Source organism: Oncorhynchus tshawytscha, linkage group LG13 (assembly GCF_018296145.1).
Source record: "Oncorhynchus tshawytscha isolate Ot180627B linkage group LG13, Otsh_v2.0, whole genome shotgun sequence".
NCBI lineage: Eukaryota > Metazoa > Chordata > Actinopteri > Salmoniformes > Salmonidae > Oncorhynchus > Oncorhynchus tshawytscha.
Genome location: NC_056441.1, coordinates 41,677,429 through 41,696,310, shown reverse-complemented (window position 1 = coordinate 41,696,310; position 18,882 = coordinate 41,677,429). Strand labels below are relative to the sequence as shown.

At 42.4% G+C, this 18,882-nt stretch overlaps 1 protein-coding gene across 2 annotated transcripts in view; it reads right to left on the bottom strand.

The window, feature by feature from the left end:
- The window catches only part of LOC112264983 (oxysterol-binding protein-related protein 10-like), a 131,078-nt gene that overhangs the window by 95,748 nt on the left and 16,448 nt on the right, over window positions 1-18,882 (bottom strand). For both annotated transcript variants that reach the window (XR_006078622.1, XM_042295740.1), the window contains exon 2: window positions 7,139-7,314. Coding sequence is in view for 1 of the 2 variants with exons in the window: in XM_042295740.1 (XP_042151674.1) it covers window positions 7,139-7,314 (176 nt within the window). In the remaining variant the exon portion in view is untranslated. The remainder of the gene's footprint in view (window positions 1-7,138; window positions 7,315-18,882) is intronic.

Genomic DNA, 18,882 nt, shown 5'->3' with positions numbered 1-18,882 from the left:
TGTAATGAATGTAGTAGGGCTGCACAATTAATCAAATTCACATCGAAATCGCAATACTGACATGCACAATATCCATATTGCAAGAGATCCATATAAATCACGCAGATTAAAACACCACTATGCCACGTGAAACATCCGTTTTTCTAGTTTACTCCGTTTGTCATCTCATTCCCTCCCCTCTTGTGGCTGCTTCCCATACACACCAAGTTCCACCCCCTCTCAATCAAGCAGCGCTGTTCTTCCTCGCTGTTAGATTCACTAGGAGTTGTTCTATTAAAACAAAAGCTGTTCCGTTAGGGCAAATGCAGTAAAAAAATTGTTCCAAAAAAAGAACGTTGCAGCTTTCCACTTTGCTTCTTAATATAAATCATTCTATTTCAATGATTCCAACAATTCACCCGAGTGTTTTGATCTACAGGTAACTGCCAAAATAAAGGAAACACTTGAGTAAATGAGGGATACAAAGTATATTGAAAGAAGGCGCTTCCACGTAGGTGTGGTTCCTGAGTAAATTAAGCAAGTAATATCCCAACATGCAACATCCCAGTTTCCCATTATTTTGGCTAGATGAAGAGATCTCAGTGACTTTGAAATAAGAGTCTCAAGGGAGCATAGGGGGTTTAAAGGATGTGTGTGTGTCTCAGGCTGCGTTTACACAGGCAGCCCAATTCGGATAATTTTTTGACGAATTGGTCTTTTGATCAAAAGACCAATTAATGGAAAAAAGATCAGAATTGGGCTGCCTGTGTAAATGCAGCCTTTGTCAGCAGATCTCAACCCAATTGAACACTTACGGGAGATTGTAGAGCGACGCCTGAGAAAGTTTTCAACAATCATCAACAAAACATCAAATGATTGAATTTCTCATGGACGTTCCAGACACTTGTAGAATCTATGCTAAGGTGTATTTAAGCTGTTCTGGCTCGTGGTGGCCCAAAGCCCTATTAAAAAAGGCACACATTACACCGAATGAGGATCAAGCGTTTGTCTACCGATCGTTCAGTACACTGTGTTTTAGGGACCACCCGCTGTAGATGTCTGACTGCAGACATTTTCGCATGATTTTACATGTAAATTTGGTGCGCACTAGGTTCACAAATTACGGCTGGCACTCGGTTCAGAGGTGCTAAGTACTCTCGGCTGCCACATTGTATGCCACGCTGGAGACAGGCGCAGGAATACAAAATAGGGGGATTTAATACTCCACCCAAAATACAACATGCCATGAAAGGCACGGGGACAAAGCTCAAAACAATTACAGGGATGCAACGCAAAACAAAAGAGCGAGGTTAAATTTGTTAACTGACTTGCCTAGTTAAATAAAGGTAAAAAAAAAAAAAAAAATTTATACAATTACTAATCAGGGGGGAATGGGAACCAGGTGTGCGTAATGAGACAGTTCAGTGGTGCCTAGCAGCCGGTGACGTAGACCTCCGGAACTGGTGCACAGAAAGACCAGCAGTACCAGGGGAATCAGTGATATTGGCCAGCAAACGCTATTGGTGTGTTTAACTCCTAAGACACTTTATGTTGGTATATCTTTCATTTTGGCAGTTACCTGTAGATCACAAACGTGTAAAAACGCAACTCGATTTTTCCCCCCCCATATCGTGGAGCCCCACTATATACAGATGGAAGTCGGAAGTTTACATCAACTTATGTTGGAGTCATTAAAACTTGTTTTTCAACCACTCCACAAATCTGGTGAACAAACTATGGTTTTGGCAAATCGGTTAGGACATCTTCTTTGTGCATGACACAAGTAATTTTCCAACAATTGTTTACAAAACAGATTTTCACTTATAATTCACTGTATCACAATTCCAGTGGGTCAGAAGTTTACATACACTAAGTTGAGGTGTACCTGTGGATGTATTTCAAGGCCTACCTTCACACTCAATGCCTCTTTGCTTGACATCATGGGAAAATCTAAAGAAATCAGCCAAGACCCCAGAAAAACAATTGTAGACCTTCACAAGTCTGGTTCATCCTTGGGAGCAATTTCCAAATGCCTGAAGGTACCACGTTCATCTGTACAAACAATAGTACGCATGTATAAATACCATGGAACCACGCAGCCATCATACCGCTCAGGAAGGAGATGCATTCTGTCTCCTAGAGATGAACGTACTTTGGTGCGAAAAGTGTGAATTGATCCCAGATCAGCAAAGGACCTTGTGAAGATGCTGGAGGAAACAGGTACAAAAGTATCTATATCCACAGTAAAACGAGTCCTATATCGACATATATTGATATATCGACACATATCTTCAGCAAGGAAGAAGCCACTGCTCCAAAACCACTATTAAAAAGCCAGACTACGGTTTGCAACTGCACATGGGTGTCACGTTCACTGTCTGGAGGCTCCGGACTGGGGACCGTCGCCGGAGGCTCCTTTCCCTGGATCGTCACCGGAGGCTTCGGGCCCTGGATCGTCACCGGAGGCTTCGGGCCATGGATCGTCACCGGAGGCTTCGGGCCATGGATCGTCACGTGGGCCATGGATCGTCACCGGAGGCTTCGGACAGGTCTCACTGGACTGAGGAGGACGTCACTGGAGGCTAGAACAGGTCGTGGTGCGGGTGCGGGGAGCTGCCACAACGCGTCCTGGCTGGATACCCACTTTAGCTCGGTGAGTGTGGAGAGCTGGCACAGGACGGATTGGCCTATGAAGGCGCACTGGAGGCATAGTGCGTAGAGCCGGTGCAGGATATACTGGACCGTGGAGGAGCACTGGAGGTCTGGAGCGTAGAGCTGGCACAACGCATCCTGGCTGGATGCCCACTCTAGCACAGCAAATGCAGGAAAATAACCTCACACTCAACATCAACAAAACTAAGGAGATGATTGTGGACTTCAGGAAACAGCAGAGGGAACACCCCCCGATCCACATCGATGGAACAGTAGTGGAGAGGGTAGCAAGTTAAGTTCCTCGGCATACACATCACAGACTAACTGAATTGGTCCACTCACACAGACAGCATCGTGAAGAAGGCGCAGCAGCGCCTCTTCAACCTCAGGAGGCTGAAGAAATTTGGCTTGTCACCAAAAGCACTCACAAACTTCTACAGATGCACAATCGAGAGCATCCTGGTGGGCTGTATCACCGCCTGGTACGGCAACTGCTCCGCCCACAACCGTAAGGCTCTCCAGAGGGTAGTGAGGTCTGCACAACGCATCACCGGGGGCAAACTACCTGCCCTCCAGGACACCTACACCACCCGATGTTACAGGAAGGCCATAAAGATCATCAAGGACATCAACCACCCGAGCCACTGCCTGTTCACCCCGCTATCATCCAGAAGGCGAGGTCAGTACAGGTGCATCAAAGCTGGGACCGAGAGACTGAAAAACAGCTTCTATCTCAAGGCCATCAGACTGTTAAACAGCCACCACTAACATTGAGTGGCTGCTGCCAACACACTGACACAACTCCAGCCACTTTAATAATGGGAATTGATGGGAAATTATGTAAATATATCACTAGCCACTTTAAACAACGCTACCTTATATAATGTTACTTACCCTACATTATTCATCTCATAAGCATACGTATATACTGTACTCTATATCATCGACTGCATCCTTATGTAATACATGTATCACTAGCCACTTTAACTATGCCACTTTGTTTACATACTCATCTCATATGTATATACTGTACTCGATACCATCTACTGTATCTTGCCTATGCTGCTCTGTACCATCACTCATTCATATATCCTTATGTACATATTCTTTATCCCCTTACACTGTGTATAAGACAGTAGTTTTGGAATTGTTAGTTAGATTACTTGTTGGTTATTACTGCATTGTCGGAACTAGAAGCACAAGCATTTCGCTACACTCGCATTAACATCTGCTAACCATGTGTATGTGACAAATAAACTTTGATTTGATTTGATTTGAGCTAGCACTGAGCGCACCGGGCTGTTGGCTCAGGTCTAAACCCTGACTCCGCCAATCTCCCTGTGTGCCCCCCAAAAAAAAGCTGCCTCTCGGGCTTCCGTTGTTGACCTAACTTCGCTGCCTCCACCTGCTTCCATGACAGGGTATTGTCCCCTGCCATAATCTCCTCCCCGGTCCAGCTCGTCTTCCAAGTTGGTGCACGCTGCTTGGTCTTTTGTGGCGGGTAATTATTTTAACGTTCACTGTCTTCAAACTCCCGGTCATAAATGAGCCAAGGCACAGCGTGCATGTAATTCCACATCTTTAATGGAAGTGAAACCTTCACAAAAAAACAGGTAAACAGAAACCAAACGTGACGCAACCGTGGCGCACACAAACACTCACAGAAAATAAATAAATTACCCACAACATAGGTGGGAAAATAGGCTGCCTAAGTATGATTCCCAATCAGAGACAACGATAGACAGCTGCCTCTGATTGGGAACCATACCAGGCCAACAAAGAAACAGACAAACTAGAATGCCCACCCAAATCACACCCTGACCTAACCAAATAGAGAAATAAAAAAGGCTCTAAGGTCAGGGAGTGACAATGGGACAAAGATCGTACTTTTTGGAGAAATGTACTCTGGTCTGATGAAACAAAAATAGATCTGTTTGGCAATAATGACCATCGTTATGTTTGGAGGAAAAGGGGGGAGGCTTGCAAGCCGAAGAACACCATCCCAACCGTGAAGCACGGGGGTGGCAGCATCATGTTGTGGGGGTGCTTTGCTGCAGGAGGGACTGGTGCACTTCACAAAATAGATGGCTACATGAGGAAGGAAAACTATGTTGAAGCAACATCTCAAGACATCAAGTCGTGAATGGCTCTTCGAAATGGACCCCAAGCATACTTCCAAAGTTGTGGACAAATGGCTTAAGGACAACAAAGTCAAGGTATTGGAGTGGCCATCACAAAGCCCTGACCTCAATCCTACAGAATATTTGTGGGCAGAACTGAAAAAGTGTGTGCGAGCAAGGAGGCCTACAAACCTGACTCAGTTACACCAGCTCTGTCAGGAGGAATGGGCCAAACTTCATCCAACGTATTGTGGGAAGCTTGTGGAAGGCTACCCGAAACATTTGACCCAGGTTAAACAATTTAAAGGCAATGCTACCAAATACTAATTGAGTGTATGTAAACGTCTGACCACTGGGAATGTGATGAAAGAAATAAAAGCTGAAATAAATAATTATCCCTACTATTATTGTGAAAAACTGAGTTTAAATGTATTTGGCTAAGGTGTATGTAAACTTCCGACTTTAACTGTAGATGTAATATGGATAATTATTATAGATGAGATTGAATGTGTTCTAGGCAATATTCAAGTTTTATAATGTTCCATTGATCTTTTAAAATATTTTATCTTTGTCTGTTGCTGCAGTGGGATTGAATCTACAGGTTTTATTTTGTTGCCATTACCACCAAAGACTCTATAAAGCATTATGCTACTTCACAATAATGTATGATATGCAGTCAGGCATCTCAATGAGCCCCTTGAAAAGCAGTGAGAATGACTTGACCCTTATAAACACCCCCATTGTCTTATTGATGGCATCATGTGATCAACAGCTTTAATTTGACATTTGATCATTCCAACATGATTCAATTCATGCTTTCCCCCATTTTTATGTCATACTCTCTGGCGCAATGAGCATGGCTCTGGGCGAAGCTCGAAACAGAATGCTCCCTCTCTTAGACTAAAACGAATTACCCTATGCTTCCTTGGTTGGATAACAGATGAAGACAGAGCCTGTGCTTTGGCGCCTGTATCAGATCTCACATAATTCCCCCTGGCTTCAATACAACATTCTTAAATTCAACTTAAAATGTTCGACCAAGGACACCTGGAGGGAGATTATTGGCTTGTAGAAATATGAACCTTCTCAGTGACTTGGCACTTGACAATTTGTGAGAGGGAATTCAAGTGCATCCACATCATGGAAAGAAAGAACACATTCACATCTGGGCTGTACAAATCACCCGTAAGGCGATACGAAAGAGGGGTCTGTTGTTGCAGACTCGCCGAAGGTCGTTGAATAGGGAACTTGTTCCCGGCTGAACCTTGATCTTCTCGCTTCCCCATAGAGGCCCAGGGTTTCCATGACAACCTGTGTGTGATTTAAGCTGCGCCTACTAATCTTAGTCAACTCATGAAAAGCTGCTACACTCAAGGGGGGTGGGCATTGTTCCCCATCATTTGGTTTAACTGAAGTTTGAAATAAAATGCCCCCATCCCAATGAAAGGAACGATTTGTAAGCCACTAAGTATAGTGTTTAGACCTTCCAAGCAACACAACATGCACCCAACTAGCTTCTTTGATAAAGACTGTCATTTAACCTTCTTTCATTTAAACTGTATCTAATTCCATATCTGCATTGTAGACAGTGGATCCCTATACTCCTGCATTGATTTACTACAATGACTTATTCTCTGTGGGACTATCACTTGCTCTGAGCTCAATAGATGGATCCTACATCCTCCACAGATCTAGGGCCAGTTATTCTGGTAGCTTTCTTGGGGAATGTATGGGGACATTCCAGAGACTGAAGCAGAGCAACAGGTAGACTCTCGCTGAATCAGTGGATACAAGCATAGGACTAGAGCCGGGACGATGCCAGAACTGCGACATTCGTTAGTATCGTGCCAAGGAAACAAAACACAAAACGGTTTTAACTCCCTTAGGAAAACAAACAGGTTGGAAACAAACATCATTATTTCGTCATACAGAGTCAACATTTTAGTTTTTTTCAAGCTATAGCACACAATATTTGATATACAGCAGGTTTTTTAAAAGGACCAAAGAGCTTGGTCTGCTTCGGTTTTGCGGTACTGGTATCGTCCCAGTCCTACTTCTGACAAACTGTCAAATGTGGGAAATGAAAGTTCGTAATGCAACTCGTGAAATGTTTTTGAAGCTAAGTTATAACATTCCAGGTTCAATTTCATTATGTGCTTTTCCAAAACAAGGAGATGTTTTTCGGCAGTTGCACAATTTAAGCTGCTCAAGTGGTATCACTCTATGATGTAACTGCAAAACACCCATAAGGAAATGCACACATCCCAATGTCCCCACGCAATCTCCCTGTATGCCCAATCTGACTAGGCAGCATGTAAAATAAATACTTAATATTATAACAGTTTCATTTGTGGAAGCTGAATAATTGCCAATAAGTGTCTGCGTACCTCTGAGCTTGTAAAGCTCGCCATTGAACGAGTTGACGATAAACATGTGTGGTGCCTCATCACTCTGGACAACCGATGCACCAATCAGAGGCAAGGAGCCCCTGGGCTTCTGGCTCTTGCCCTGTTCATGTACAAAGTACTGCAGCTGTCCCAGCTCTGGATCCAGCACAAAGTACCTGTATGAGAGGGTGAGAGAAAAGGGAGGCATAGTGAAAGAGAAAAGAAAAAGAGGGGAACAGAGAGGGAGAGATTTTTTTTAGGTATTGATTCTTTACGTACTCATCATTGTTTAATACTTCAGCTATTACTTTAACAGTAATTGCAACTGCTAAGTAATACAGTCATGAGACAGAGAGAGAGAGAAAAAGAGAGCAAGAGACACATGCACACCAGTGGAGGAAGGGGAGGACCATCCTCCTCAGTGAAATTTCATGTTTTAATAGTGAAACACTAAAAGTTATCATTTTTAAATAAAGCTATACTAAATATATTCATATGCCACAACATAATTGATTAAAACACTGTTGTTTTGCAATGAAGGTCTATAGTAACTTCAACAGCACTCTCTGTGGTAGCACAATGGTGTAGCCGGAGGACAGCTAGCTTGTTGTCCACCTCTGGGTACATTGACTTCAATACAAAACCTTGGAGGCTTGTAGGCCTCACCCCCTTCCATTGACCTACATAGTAAATATGACCAGTTCCGGAGGATAACTTCCAACAAATCAAAGCTTTTGCAGCATGAACTGACATGTTGTCCATCCCATCATAGGATAGGATCAGAGAATTAACCTAGTGTGTTGTATTGGGGTTGTGTCGCAGAGCATTATTGGAGAGAGATTGAAAGTGATAGCTGAGCAATTCTTGGATATTATTCAATTCAAAAGAGTTTTTTCAAATTACATGAGATGGAAGAGGTAGATTATAAAATAGTTTTCTTGGTTTTAGAACTTTATTGTAGTGTCCAGTTAGTGCAATCCATTTCAATTTGCCTTGCTAACTTCGTGGCAAGTAGCAGTAGCTAGCTAGCTAGCTATCAGCTCGCCGCCAACGCTACCGAAAATGTTGTTGACTTTTACCCCTTTCATTCTCTGGGGTACACGGAAGAGGTACGAATTAAAACCAAGGGTCGACCTATGCCTGAGATCAGTTTCATGAAGAAGGATGAAAAAGGTGAGGACATTCAATACAAATTGGTATCAAACATATGTTAGCTGGTTAGCCTTTCATCAAGCTGCCTGTATTGGTGACCTTGCCTTGTTTTTGGAAAGTGTGATCCATGGGCGAAAGGAGGGACACACTGCAGTTGAAAGAGGCTCCCAAAGAGCAGACTGCAGCATAGCCCCAAATGCTACCATGTTCTTCTGGGTCTTAATATGAATTGTTATCTGTTATCTGAAAGGAGGACCTCCACACTGCTACAACCAGACCTGAAGAACATCGATAGTTCAGCTAAAACAGCAAAACAAAAGCAGGGAGCATATTAATGTCCACATCAGATTCAGCCTTCTGGGAAAAAGCTGCATCGATCATGGCGAAGGTCTGTGTATTCAATCTGTGCAACACTATGAGGAAGTAAGAAAACAAGCATTTCGCTACACTCGCATTAACATCTGCTAACCATGTGTATGTGACCAATACAATTTGATTTGAAACAGGGATGTTTTCAAGCGGCTTATCAACACCACTGCGTTTTTGGACATTCAAGAACTGGCTTTTAGAGGACACGACGAAAGGGAAAGTTCCGCTAACAAGGGCAACTACAAGGAGGTTGCAGAGGTAATTGCACATTTTCTGGGATGTCGAAATCAATTCAGAATGATTTGATAGCTTCCATCGCATCATCCATTAAAAGTTAGATTAAAAAGAGAGAGGGGTTGATGCAGACAATGTTTTTCACCCGCTCAAGTAAGCTTTCCACTTTCCTCCGGTATTTATTTAGCAAAGATGATAACACATAATCACTCCAGACAGACACAAACAAAAACTCATTACATAAATGGGGTAGCAACCTTGGCTTCACCTAAACATTAGAGCTCTGACATGCTGGATGGGATGAAAACTTGACGATTTTTCAGTCTGATCAACTCTAGGCTACTACGTTACTAAGAACAGCTGTATTTGACACGTCAAATAACACAGTTTAATTGTAGAAAGTTGTGCTGGACCGAAACTTCTGGTATTAGCTAGGTAGCCACTTGTTGTTCGCCTGTTGAAATTGAACTTCAGTTCATGAAAATAAATAGCTAGCCAGCTACTAAACCCTGTTGCCCAAAGCTAACATTATAAGCAGCCAGCATGCTTCATGAGGCTCGACCGGACTGGGTTGTGTTGTGAAGCTAGCCACGATAAGGATTAGGCACAATATTGGAATTTGCTGTTTGCCTTCAAAAGTACCTCTTGAAAGTGATGCAGAAGGTTACAATTGGTGGAATCATGCCATATTTAGAACAGATAATGTCAAACAAGGTTGGAATGTGAAGCAATGAAATGGGTTATCAGTCTACTCTGTGATATCCACAGAACACAACTGTGAAGAGTTTACGAAAATACTAGCATTGTAGCGCTTATCGCAGGACTGTGACTGTGTGAAACCCCTTCCCAGTCAGCATATTGTGTGTATTGACATTCATATGGCACTGTACAGTTTTACCTAAGGATTGGGGATCAATGAAATGGGGTAACAGTCTACTCAATACCCAATATAGTTTTTCCCAATGTCCTCCTCAGAGATTTCAGACTCAAACATCCATGCAATTATTTTTCCTCTGGAATAGTGTTCAATACACATAGGATGACAACAAATGTAGCTCAATTCACAGTTTTAGAGTCCCACAATAAGAGCTACGAAACTAATGTTCTCTGGGTGTCACTGAGTAGACTGATACCTATGGATTGTGGATCAATGACAAGGGGTAAGGGTGTACAGTGAAATAAGTATGCCCCAATGCAATTCTAAAGTCTAATACATCAGTGTGGTTTCAACAGATTTGTCAAATTAACAAATGATTGCCTTTTGTTGATTTTATATAACATTTCAAACTTGTTTAGCATGACACTTATTTTGAAGGGCAAACCAAAGTTCACTATTGTGGCTAATCCTTATTGTGGCTAGCTTCACATAGATGGGTCTGACAACCATCAATCAAATAAGAACTGGCTTATAAATTAGGGTTATTTTAGATGACACCTAGCTATGTAGTTAGCTAGCTAACTATAGCTAGTGAAACAGATTGTCGTTTTGCTGTGTTTTTGGGGAAGAACATTGTTTGCATCCATGAGCTAGCTAGCTTTTTTAAATGGCCAGCACTGTAGGTGCGCGAGACAACTTTATCAGCATCATAGCATACGTATCGATGAATCATTGTGACATCTGAAATACGAGGGATAGTGTAATCAATGTGTAATAACTACGGAAAACGTTCATGAACGCAAACTTTATTTGACGTGTATCGTTTTTGACATGCAAAGACCCAAACGGCGTTCCATAGCATACAACCTATGTGCCCTGTCCATTTTTTCAGGGTAAACGAATTGGTCACGTTGTTTTTAATGGTCAATTTGTATGTATGTCAGGAGAAAATGTGAATGTGAGGAAATTTGTTTTATATTCAAAATTGGGCTGGCTAGGCTGCCTATATGTTTTCAACCCAAAATGATTCACTGGAAATAATCAATACAACATAGTGATGACAGATGAGTTCATTTTTTATAAGGCCTACAGTTGCATGATGCAAACATGCATAAAGCAAGCTCAGCCCAGTGAGTTCTACTGTCTAGCAGTTGTCTCTGTGAAGAGGAAATACCCCTCCTAATCTAGTCTAAATATAATTAATATGAACAAGTATAAAGGTTGCTGCAGTTTGAAAGGGTTTTCATCCCCCCAGGTCCAGGAGTAAAAAAAAAATAGACACGTGACCTGATTAGGAAAAACTGGTCCCATCAAAGCCCTTATAAAACCTTTTTACAACTGATTAATCACTGCCATACCTTAGGGTCCATAGTTTTCCTGGTTAGGTTAATAGATAAGGGAAAACTCTGGGCCCCAGGGGGTAAAAATTGCCCCACCACTCTGGGACCGAATGGTGCCAGCAGTCTGCTTGCAGTTGTCAGTTATCGTCAGGTATGTGGATGATCGGGGCTTTATTCAGGAACGTTTCTTTGGCTACTTTGATGTGTCAAGTGGGCAAGATGCACAGTCTGTGTTTGACTTTGTGAATTTTGAGAGTTCCGAGTTTAAGTTCATAGAGAAACTCATTGTCCAAACCTACGACGGCGCAGCTGTTATGGAACGTATCTGCTATTTGTATTTACAGCTAAGTGCCCTGATTAAGAGATGATGACCACTCCACAACCATTGTCAACTCTCTCCTGACATGAACCGAAGCCACGTCTCATGTGCCCGCTCATCCACTGGCACATTGAAGGTTTCCTCTCCAAGCACTGTGAGTACCCCTATACATTTTCTCTCATTACTATATGTAGAGTCAATCACATACACAATCACATTATTACACATCAATGATTTTACTCCTTGCTTGGACTAAATCATTCTTAGCTCTTTTGTCTGTGTTGTGTTATTGTTTATCTACCCAGTCAAATCCTGTCCAGCACTGAAGTCAAGGCTCTGAACAGCTCAACTCATGCCTCTTACCCTCATTCAATCACTGTGGTGATCCCTTCCCAACACAGTGAGTAGCCCTCTCATTCCCATTTCCCATGACATTGTATTATAAATAAAGGTCTTTATAAAATGCTTTAGGTTAAAATAGTCTGACGATTTCTGAAACACACTGTCGTTCCATGCATTCCGTGCCGATACCGTGGGTCTCCCATCCTCCTCAATGTTGCCACCACTCAAATTCCTCTCACTTTCATGCAAAAATAGATATTTCACAGGGGCTCTTCATTATAGAAGCTTCAGCCATATTACTGAGCTCATTAAGAAGTGACTTCAACACCTACCCACTAGCTATCCCAAATTACCCAAGAAGGCATTAGAGTGTATAGGTACCTTGAGTGGAGAGGCTGGAGCTCACAGCTCGCCAAGTGAAAATTAAACGGAATCAGACAGGTTTATTACCTTTGATTATTGAATGGCCCCAAGCGTAGGCCTAATTTAATTTCAGTCAGAGCCTGCAACATGACATACACAGAGCAAGTAAAGGACACACCCACTCCAGTCCTGGCTATGGGACAGTACCAGTTTGTCACCTATTAGGCTGACTTGTCACAACAAAGCATTCATGACATAGACAGTGTGTGGTTGGCCTGTTTGGTTGGCCTTTCATTGTATGGCCATCTAGACCCTGAAGTGTTATTACCTGGAGATTCCCTTACAGCCGATCAATCGTCTCTTTCCAAAGTGCGATTAGAGAAGCACCTCTATTGACCAGGCTTTGGAACAAGCCGAGCGAGTACTTACAGGTCAACAGCACCCACAGACAAAAACCTCCACACTGCTACAACCAGAACAGAGAGCATCATCATAGACCATTTTCACATTGACGATAGACACTGGAGAGATTCTCGAGAGACATTACTATTGTCTAAACGTGCAAAATTCCTACTTTGCAAGTTACTCACACCCCCCCAAAAAAACCCTCCTTTGAGCAGAGCAGTGTAAACTAAATTCTTGTTGAGCTCAAAACTCCGACAGTATAAATGTATAGACATGTTCGTTATATTTGAGGCTTGCTTTATTTAGTTTTAACTGAAATTGCAGCCTGTCACATTCTGAAATTGGCACAGTAGCTGCTGGCTGTAATGAGCCACATAAAACTATTGAAGCCCATTCCCGGGCAGTTTTTTAAAATGTTGGTACTACAGTATTTTAAAAAACAAACAAGATATGTAAAATCCATTTTTAGATAGTAGATCATCAGGTTTTAATTTGAAACGTGTGGTGATTTCAGAGGTGGCACCACAACGTGTGGTGGTGGGGGGGAATTGTTTTCCTGGGGCCCAGAGTTTTTCCTGATCTGGTAGGCTAACCTGACCGGGTAAACTTCAGACCCTAGTTGTAGGGGATGACATAGTAATAAATCAACTGTAAAAAAATAGACTACGATGGGACCAGCATTTTTCTAATCAGGTCGTAAATAAACTCCTGGCCTTAGGGAGGACGAAAACAAAGTCCTGTCAAACAAATTATGAGGCAAATCAGTCTAAACAACAGTACTTTGTCCCTCTTAATGCTGTCTTGTCTATTTTTATTAAACCAACTCAAAAGTGCTGGGGCAAATGTCAACTCCCCACACATTTACAGGCAGCCCTGCTGTGCTGATTTCTACAATGTGGATTGATGGAAATTGCCACAATGCTACAAATGAAGAAACATAACCCATGCATGATCTACAGTCAATTCGGAAGAAATAGACCCTTGGACCTCTTTCACATTTTGTTGCGTTACAGCCTTATTCTAAAATGTATTAAATTGTTTTTCTCCTCAATCTACACACACACACACACACACACAACCCCATAATGACAAAGCAAAAAGAGATGTTTAAATAACCTAAAACATCACATTAAACGTAAGTATTCAGACCCTTTACTACTTTGTTGAAGCACCTTTGGCAGCAGTTACAGCCTTGAGTCTTCTTGGGTGTAACACTACAAGCTTGGCACACCTGTATTTGGGGAGTTTCTCCCATTCTTCTTTGCAGATCCTCTCAAGTTCTGTCAGGTTAGATGGAAGAGTCACTGCACAGCTATTTTCAGGTCTCTCCAGAGATGTCTGATCAGGTTCAAGTCCAGGCTCTGGCTGGGCCACTCAAGGACATTCAGAGACTTGTCCTGAAGCCACTCCTGTGTTGTGTTGGCTGTGTGCTTAGGGTCGTTGTCCTGTTGGAAGATGAACCTTCAGAGCGCTCAGGATCTGACTGGTGGAGCAGGTTTTCATCAAGGATCTCTGTACTTTGCTCCGTTCAGCTTTCCCTCAAACCTGACTAGTCTCCCAGTCCCTGCTGCTGAAAAACGTCCTCACAGCATGATGCTGCCACCACCATGCTTCACTGTATGGATGGTGCCAGTTTCCTCCAGACGTGACGCTTGGCCAAAGAGTTCAATCTTGGTTTCATCAGACCAGAGAATCTTGTTTCTCTTTGTCAGGGTCTTTAGGTGCCTTTTGGCAAACTCCAAGAGGGCGGTCATGTGCCTTTTACTGAGGAGTAGCTTCCATCTGGCCACTCTACCATAAAGGCCTGATTGGTTGAGTGCTGCAGAGATGGTTGTCCTTCTGGAAGGCTCTCCCATCTCCACAGAGGAACTCTAGAGCTCTGTCAGACTGACCATCAGGTTCTTGGTCACCTCCCTGACCAAGGCCCTTCTCCCCCGATTGCTCAGTTTGGCCGGGCGGTCAGCTCTAGAAATAGTCTTGGTGGTTCCAAACTTCTTCCATTTAAGAATGATCGAGGTCACGGTGTTCTTGGGGACCTTCAATGTTACAGAAATGTTTTGGTACCCTTCCCCAGATCTGTGCCTCAACACAATCCTGTCGTCTCGAAGCTCTACGAAGAATTACTTCGACCTCATGGCTTGGTTTTTGCTCTGACATGCACTATCAACTGTGGGACCTTATATAGACAGGTGTGTGCCTTTCCAAATCATGCCCAATCAATCGAATTTACCACAGCTAGACTCCAATCAGGTTGTGGAAACAGGATGCATCTGAGCTCAATTTTGAGTCTCATAGCAAAGGGTCTGAATACTTGTGTAAAGGTAGTTCTGTTTTGTTGGGGTATTGTGTGTAGATTGGCGAGGAAAAACTTTAATTTAAATACATTTTAGAATAAGGCTGTAACATAACAAAATGTGGAAAAAGTCAATGGTTCTGAATACTTTATGAATATATGCATTTTATTCTTGGGTGGCGGGAATGGGCTTCCATATCAAACAGCTCATCTTAACTTCCCGGTGAATTATACCCACATTTTCAATGGCAATTTTCTTATACCCCATGTAGCCTAATGATTTGCATGATATTTATTCAAATGAAACATGGTTTGTTGTAATGTTGTAAGGTAGGCCTACTGTACATTTATGTGTTGGAGGAGTATTTGTTCATTTTTGATAGGCTAACCTTACTTGATGAAGACATGTTGTTAGCTTTATTAACTAGCAGTAACTTAGCTTGCATATGGCTAATGCCATGTAACTGGCTAATGTTATGTTCCATTAGCCGTTACAGGATAGGTACTGTTTGGTATAGGCAACAGATTCGAGCCGCTTGCTTACAAGCTGCACAAGGTGTAACAGTTGGGAAAATTGGACAATTTGGGGTACTACGCGTTTCGCAACCCTGGATTGAGGTATGTTTTCCGAGCCATATCTCGCACCGGCTCTGTGGTGTCTTAATCGACATAGGAATGCTGTCCAACCCTATTGCAGCTGTAAGCAAGAGGGTGAGATCGGCTGGCTGTTTGGCGTAGGACAGAGAATTTGGCCAACCTTAACCTGCCGATACTATCTTCGTTCTTGATTTCAGGTCAAACATGGATGTTCTAAAATGTCTCTGTCCAGTTGCAGGTGGTTTGTTAGAATTTTTTTTTTTTTTACTCGTATTAAAATAAATCCATTTTTGCTCAATGAAGCAATCCAACAATGTGTTCACCGCCATCTTGTCCATTTCTTTCATTGATTGAGACAGGTGGGTCCACCCCAAAGTGCCACATGAGGGAAGATTTTATATTTGATCTATTTTGATAAGCTATTTGCCATGCGCATTTCCCTAACTGCACGCTTAAAACAAAACACACATCTCATTTTTTAAAAATTAAAAAGTTAATTATCCTCTGTGGCCAAATCATGCTCTCTGGTGTAGTATTTTGAATGATTTAATTTATTTCTGTATAGGCACGAGTACTTAGCTCTCTAATTTTGGCAAATGTAATTCATTTTACTGGATTCCAAGCTTGCATCAGCTGGTCTTGGAGCTTGTTGCTTTGTTCTAGAGGCTCATTTAGCATACCAGCCTATTTGAATCTATTCATACGTTGTTTCATTAGGGCAATTTGTATCTTGCAGCAGAAGATGTATCCGTGATAATGGTCATATTTCTCCGGCCCCTTTGCATTAACACTCAAGACAGCTTGAACTAAATCTCTGGTGTTCAATTACATTTCGTGTGCGTGCACATTGCATGCTTCCCAAAAGGGAATGTTGTTCTGACTTAAGCTGGTGATAAAATTGTCAACTTTACGAGACCTTAACAGTCCACAAATATGCATTACCTTAATTACCTTGAATGTATGCAGTGCATCGGACTCTAAATGTGGGCAATGATAGCTGGGTCCTTCACATTCGCCATTTTCCCATTAATCCTCAGGATTTCCATAAAGTGTAGTGCCATCTGGAAATGGATCCCACACCCACGACCTCCCGCTCCATCACAAGAGAATGTGATTCATGTGTGCAACGGGGATCTTTGTGCCTGGGTCAGTATTTCAACCCTGACAAAGTCAGCAAAGAGCAGGATTTATAATTGAACCCAGATATAGTCCTGGTCCTGTCAGTGGAAAACAAATGGTAATGGTGTTAAAAGTGATGGATGGTGTAACCTTACTCCTTACTAAACAGCCAGTTGTTTCAGTACAATACCATGACAACACTGCAGCACACTGTCCCCAGGTGAAATCAAATTCATGGCTAAGTAGCACACTAGAAACTGTAACAAAGCATGGGAAAACTATCCTCATACTTCTGAGACATCACTCTCACACGACTCCTGGTTCAACTCCAATAGCCCAAAGGGACATCCTACTGCGGACACCAATTACCAGGAGGCACAAGGTACCCACACTGGACAGAACAGCTAAAAGACCTATGTTGAACAATGATTGATAACCCAATGAAACAGATATTTTCAATTGAGCTCCATTCTCCTGAGGGCCTGATGTCCAACAGTTCCAACTCAAGACTATCAGTCATAGCACCACTCTATGGGGGTGGAAGAAGCGGAACACCAAAGTCGAGTTGGGTGCAATCTTGCCTGGCTACCTAAACACCTTGCTTTGGCCAAACGCTAGGCCCATGGACGTTAGTTTTTTCGCCGCAATAAGTCTGGATCTGAGTACCTCCTCAATGATATCTAGAACGAAACCATTTCTAACCATTCTGATTGGAACCAGAACCTGATGGGTTGGCCCAGAGCCAGAACATACATGGGTAATTCAAAGCAGCGATACTCTGATTAGTTAGAGATGATCCAATCGCATGACTGTTTTTCACAACACCACAAACAACTTCAACGATAGCAGTCTCAGACTGAAGTATGTAGCAAACCTAGAGCAGGGGGGGGGGGAATCAGTTTGAGTCGTCAGGTATTGTTCAATCATAGTGGTGAGCAGTGGTACTACACCCAGCACTGCCAAAATAGCATTTCAATAGGGAATACTACTGGAATTAAACTAATTATTCTCCACCATGATAATACACTCAAAAGTGCTTACTGTTGCACATTCTTTCACATACACAGACAGCCAGGCATTTCCTAACGGTATTAACATTGACTTTGCTAAAAGGAAATGCATATCAGCACATTCTGGGTCTCCTCCAGAGCTCTTGCATGAATACGCAAACAGCATGAGGAAACTGATGGATGGGGATACCGGAGGATAGACAACATGAGGGGAGACTAATACAAACAGAGGAAACTGATGGATGGGGATACCGGAGGTTAGACAACATGAGGAGAGACTAACACAAACAGCATGAGGAAACTGATGGATGGGGATACCAGAGGATAGACAACATGAGGGGAGACTAACACAAACAGCTGGCAGACTGTATAGCCTAACATAACTGAGAGCAGCTTTATAACTTTTATTATACTGTTATTTACAAGGTTGCCAAATACCCATTGGAGCTTACATCTCATCTTCATACATTTGGGCAAAATAGACAAATAATACCATCTTAATATACCCTATACAGTACTAGTCAAAAAAGTTGACACCTACTCAGTCAAGGGTTTCATTTTATTTTTACTTTGTAGAATAATAGTGAAGACAAACTATGAAATAAGACATGGAATAATGTAGTAAAAATATATATATTTCTCAATAAAATTCAAATTATATTTTATATTTCAGATTCTTTAAAGTAACCACCCTTTGCCTTGATGACAGCTTTTCACACGCTTGGCATTTTCTCAATCAGCTTCATGAGGAATGCTTTTCCAAAAGTCTTGAAGGAGTTTCCCACATATGCTGATCACTTGTTGGCTGCTTTTCCTTCACTCTGGGGTCCAACTCATCCCAAACCATCTCAATTGGGTTGAGGTGGGGTGATTGTGGAGGCCAGGTCATCTGATGCAGCACTCCATCTCTCCTTCTTGGTAAAATAGCACTTCCACTGCCTGGAGGTGTGTTGGATCATTGTCGAGTTGAAAAACAAAATTATATCCCATTTGGTTTGCGCTTAGTGGGACTGGCATATCGCTGCAGAATGCTAAGGTAGCCATGCTGGTTAAGTGTGCCTTGAATTCTAAATAAATCACTGACAGTGTCACCAGCAAAGCACCATCACACCTCCATCCTTCACGGTGGGAACCACACATGCAGAGATCATCCGTTCAACTACTCCGCGTCTCACAAAGACACGGCAGGTGGAACCAAAAATCAAAAATTTGGACTCCTCAGACCAAAAGGACAGATTTCCACCGGTCTAATTTCCATTGCTCGTGCTTCTTGGCCCAAGCAAGTCTCTTCTGCTTATTAATGTCCTTAAGTAGTGGTTTCTTT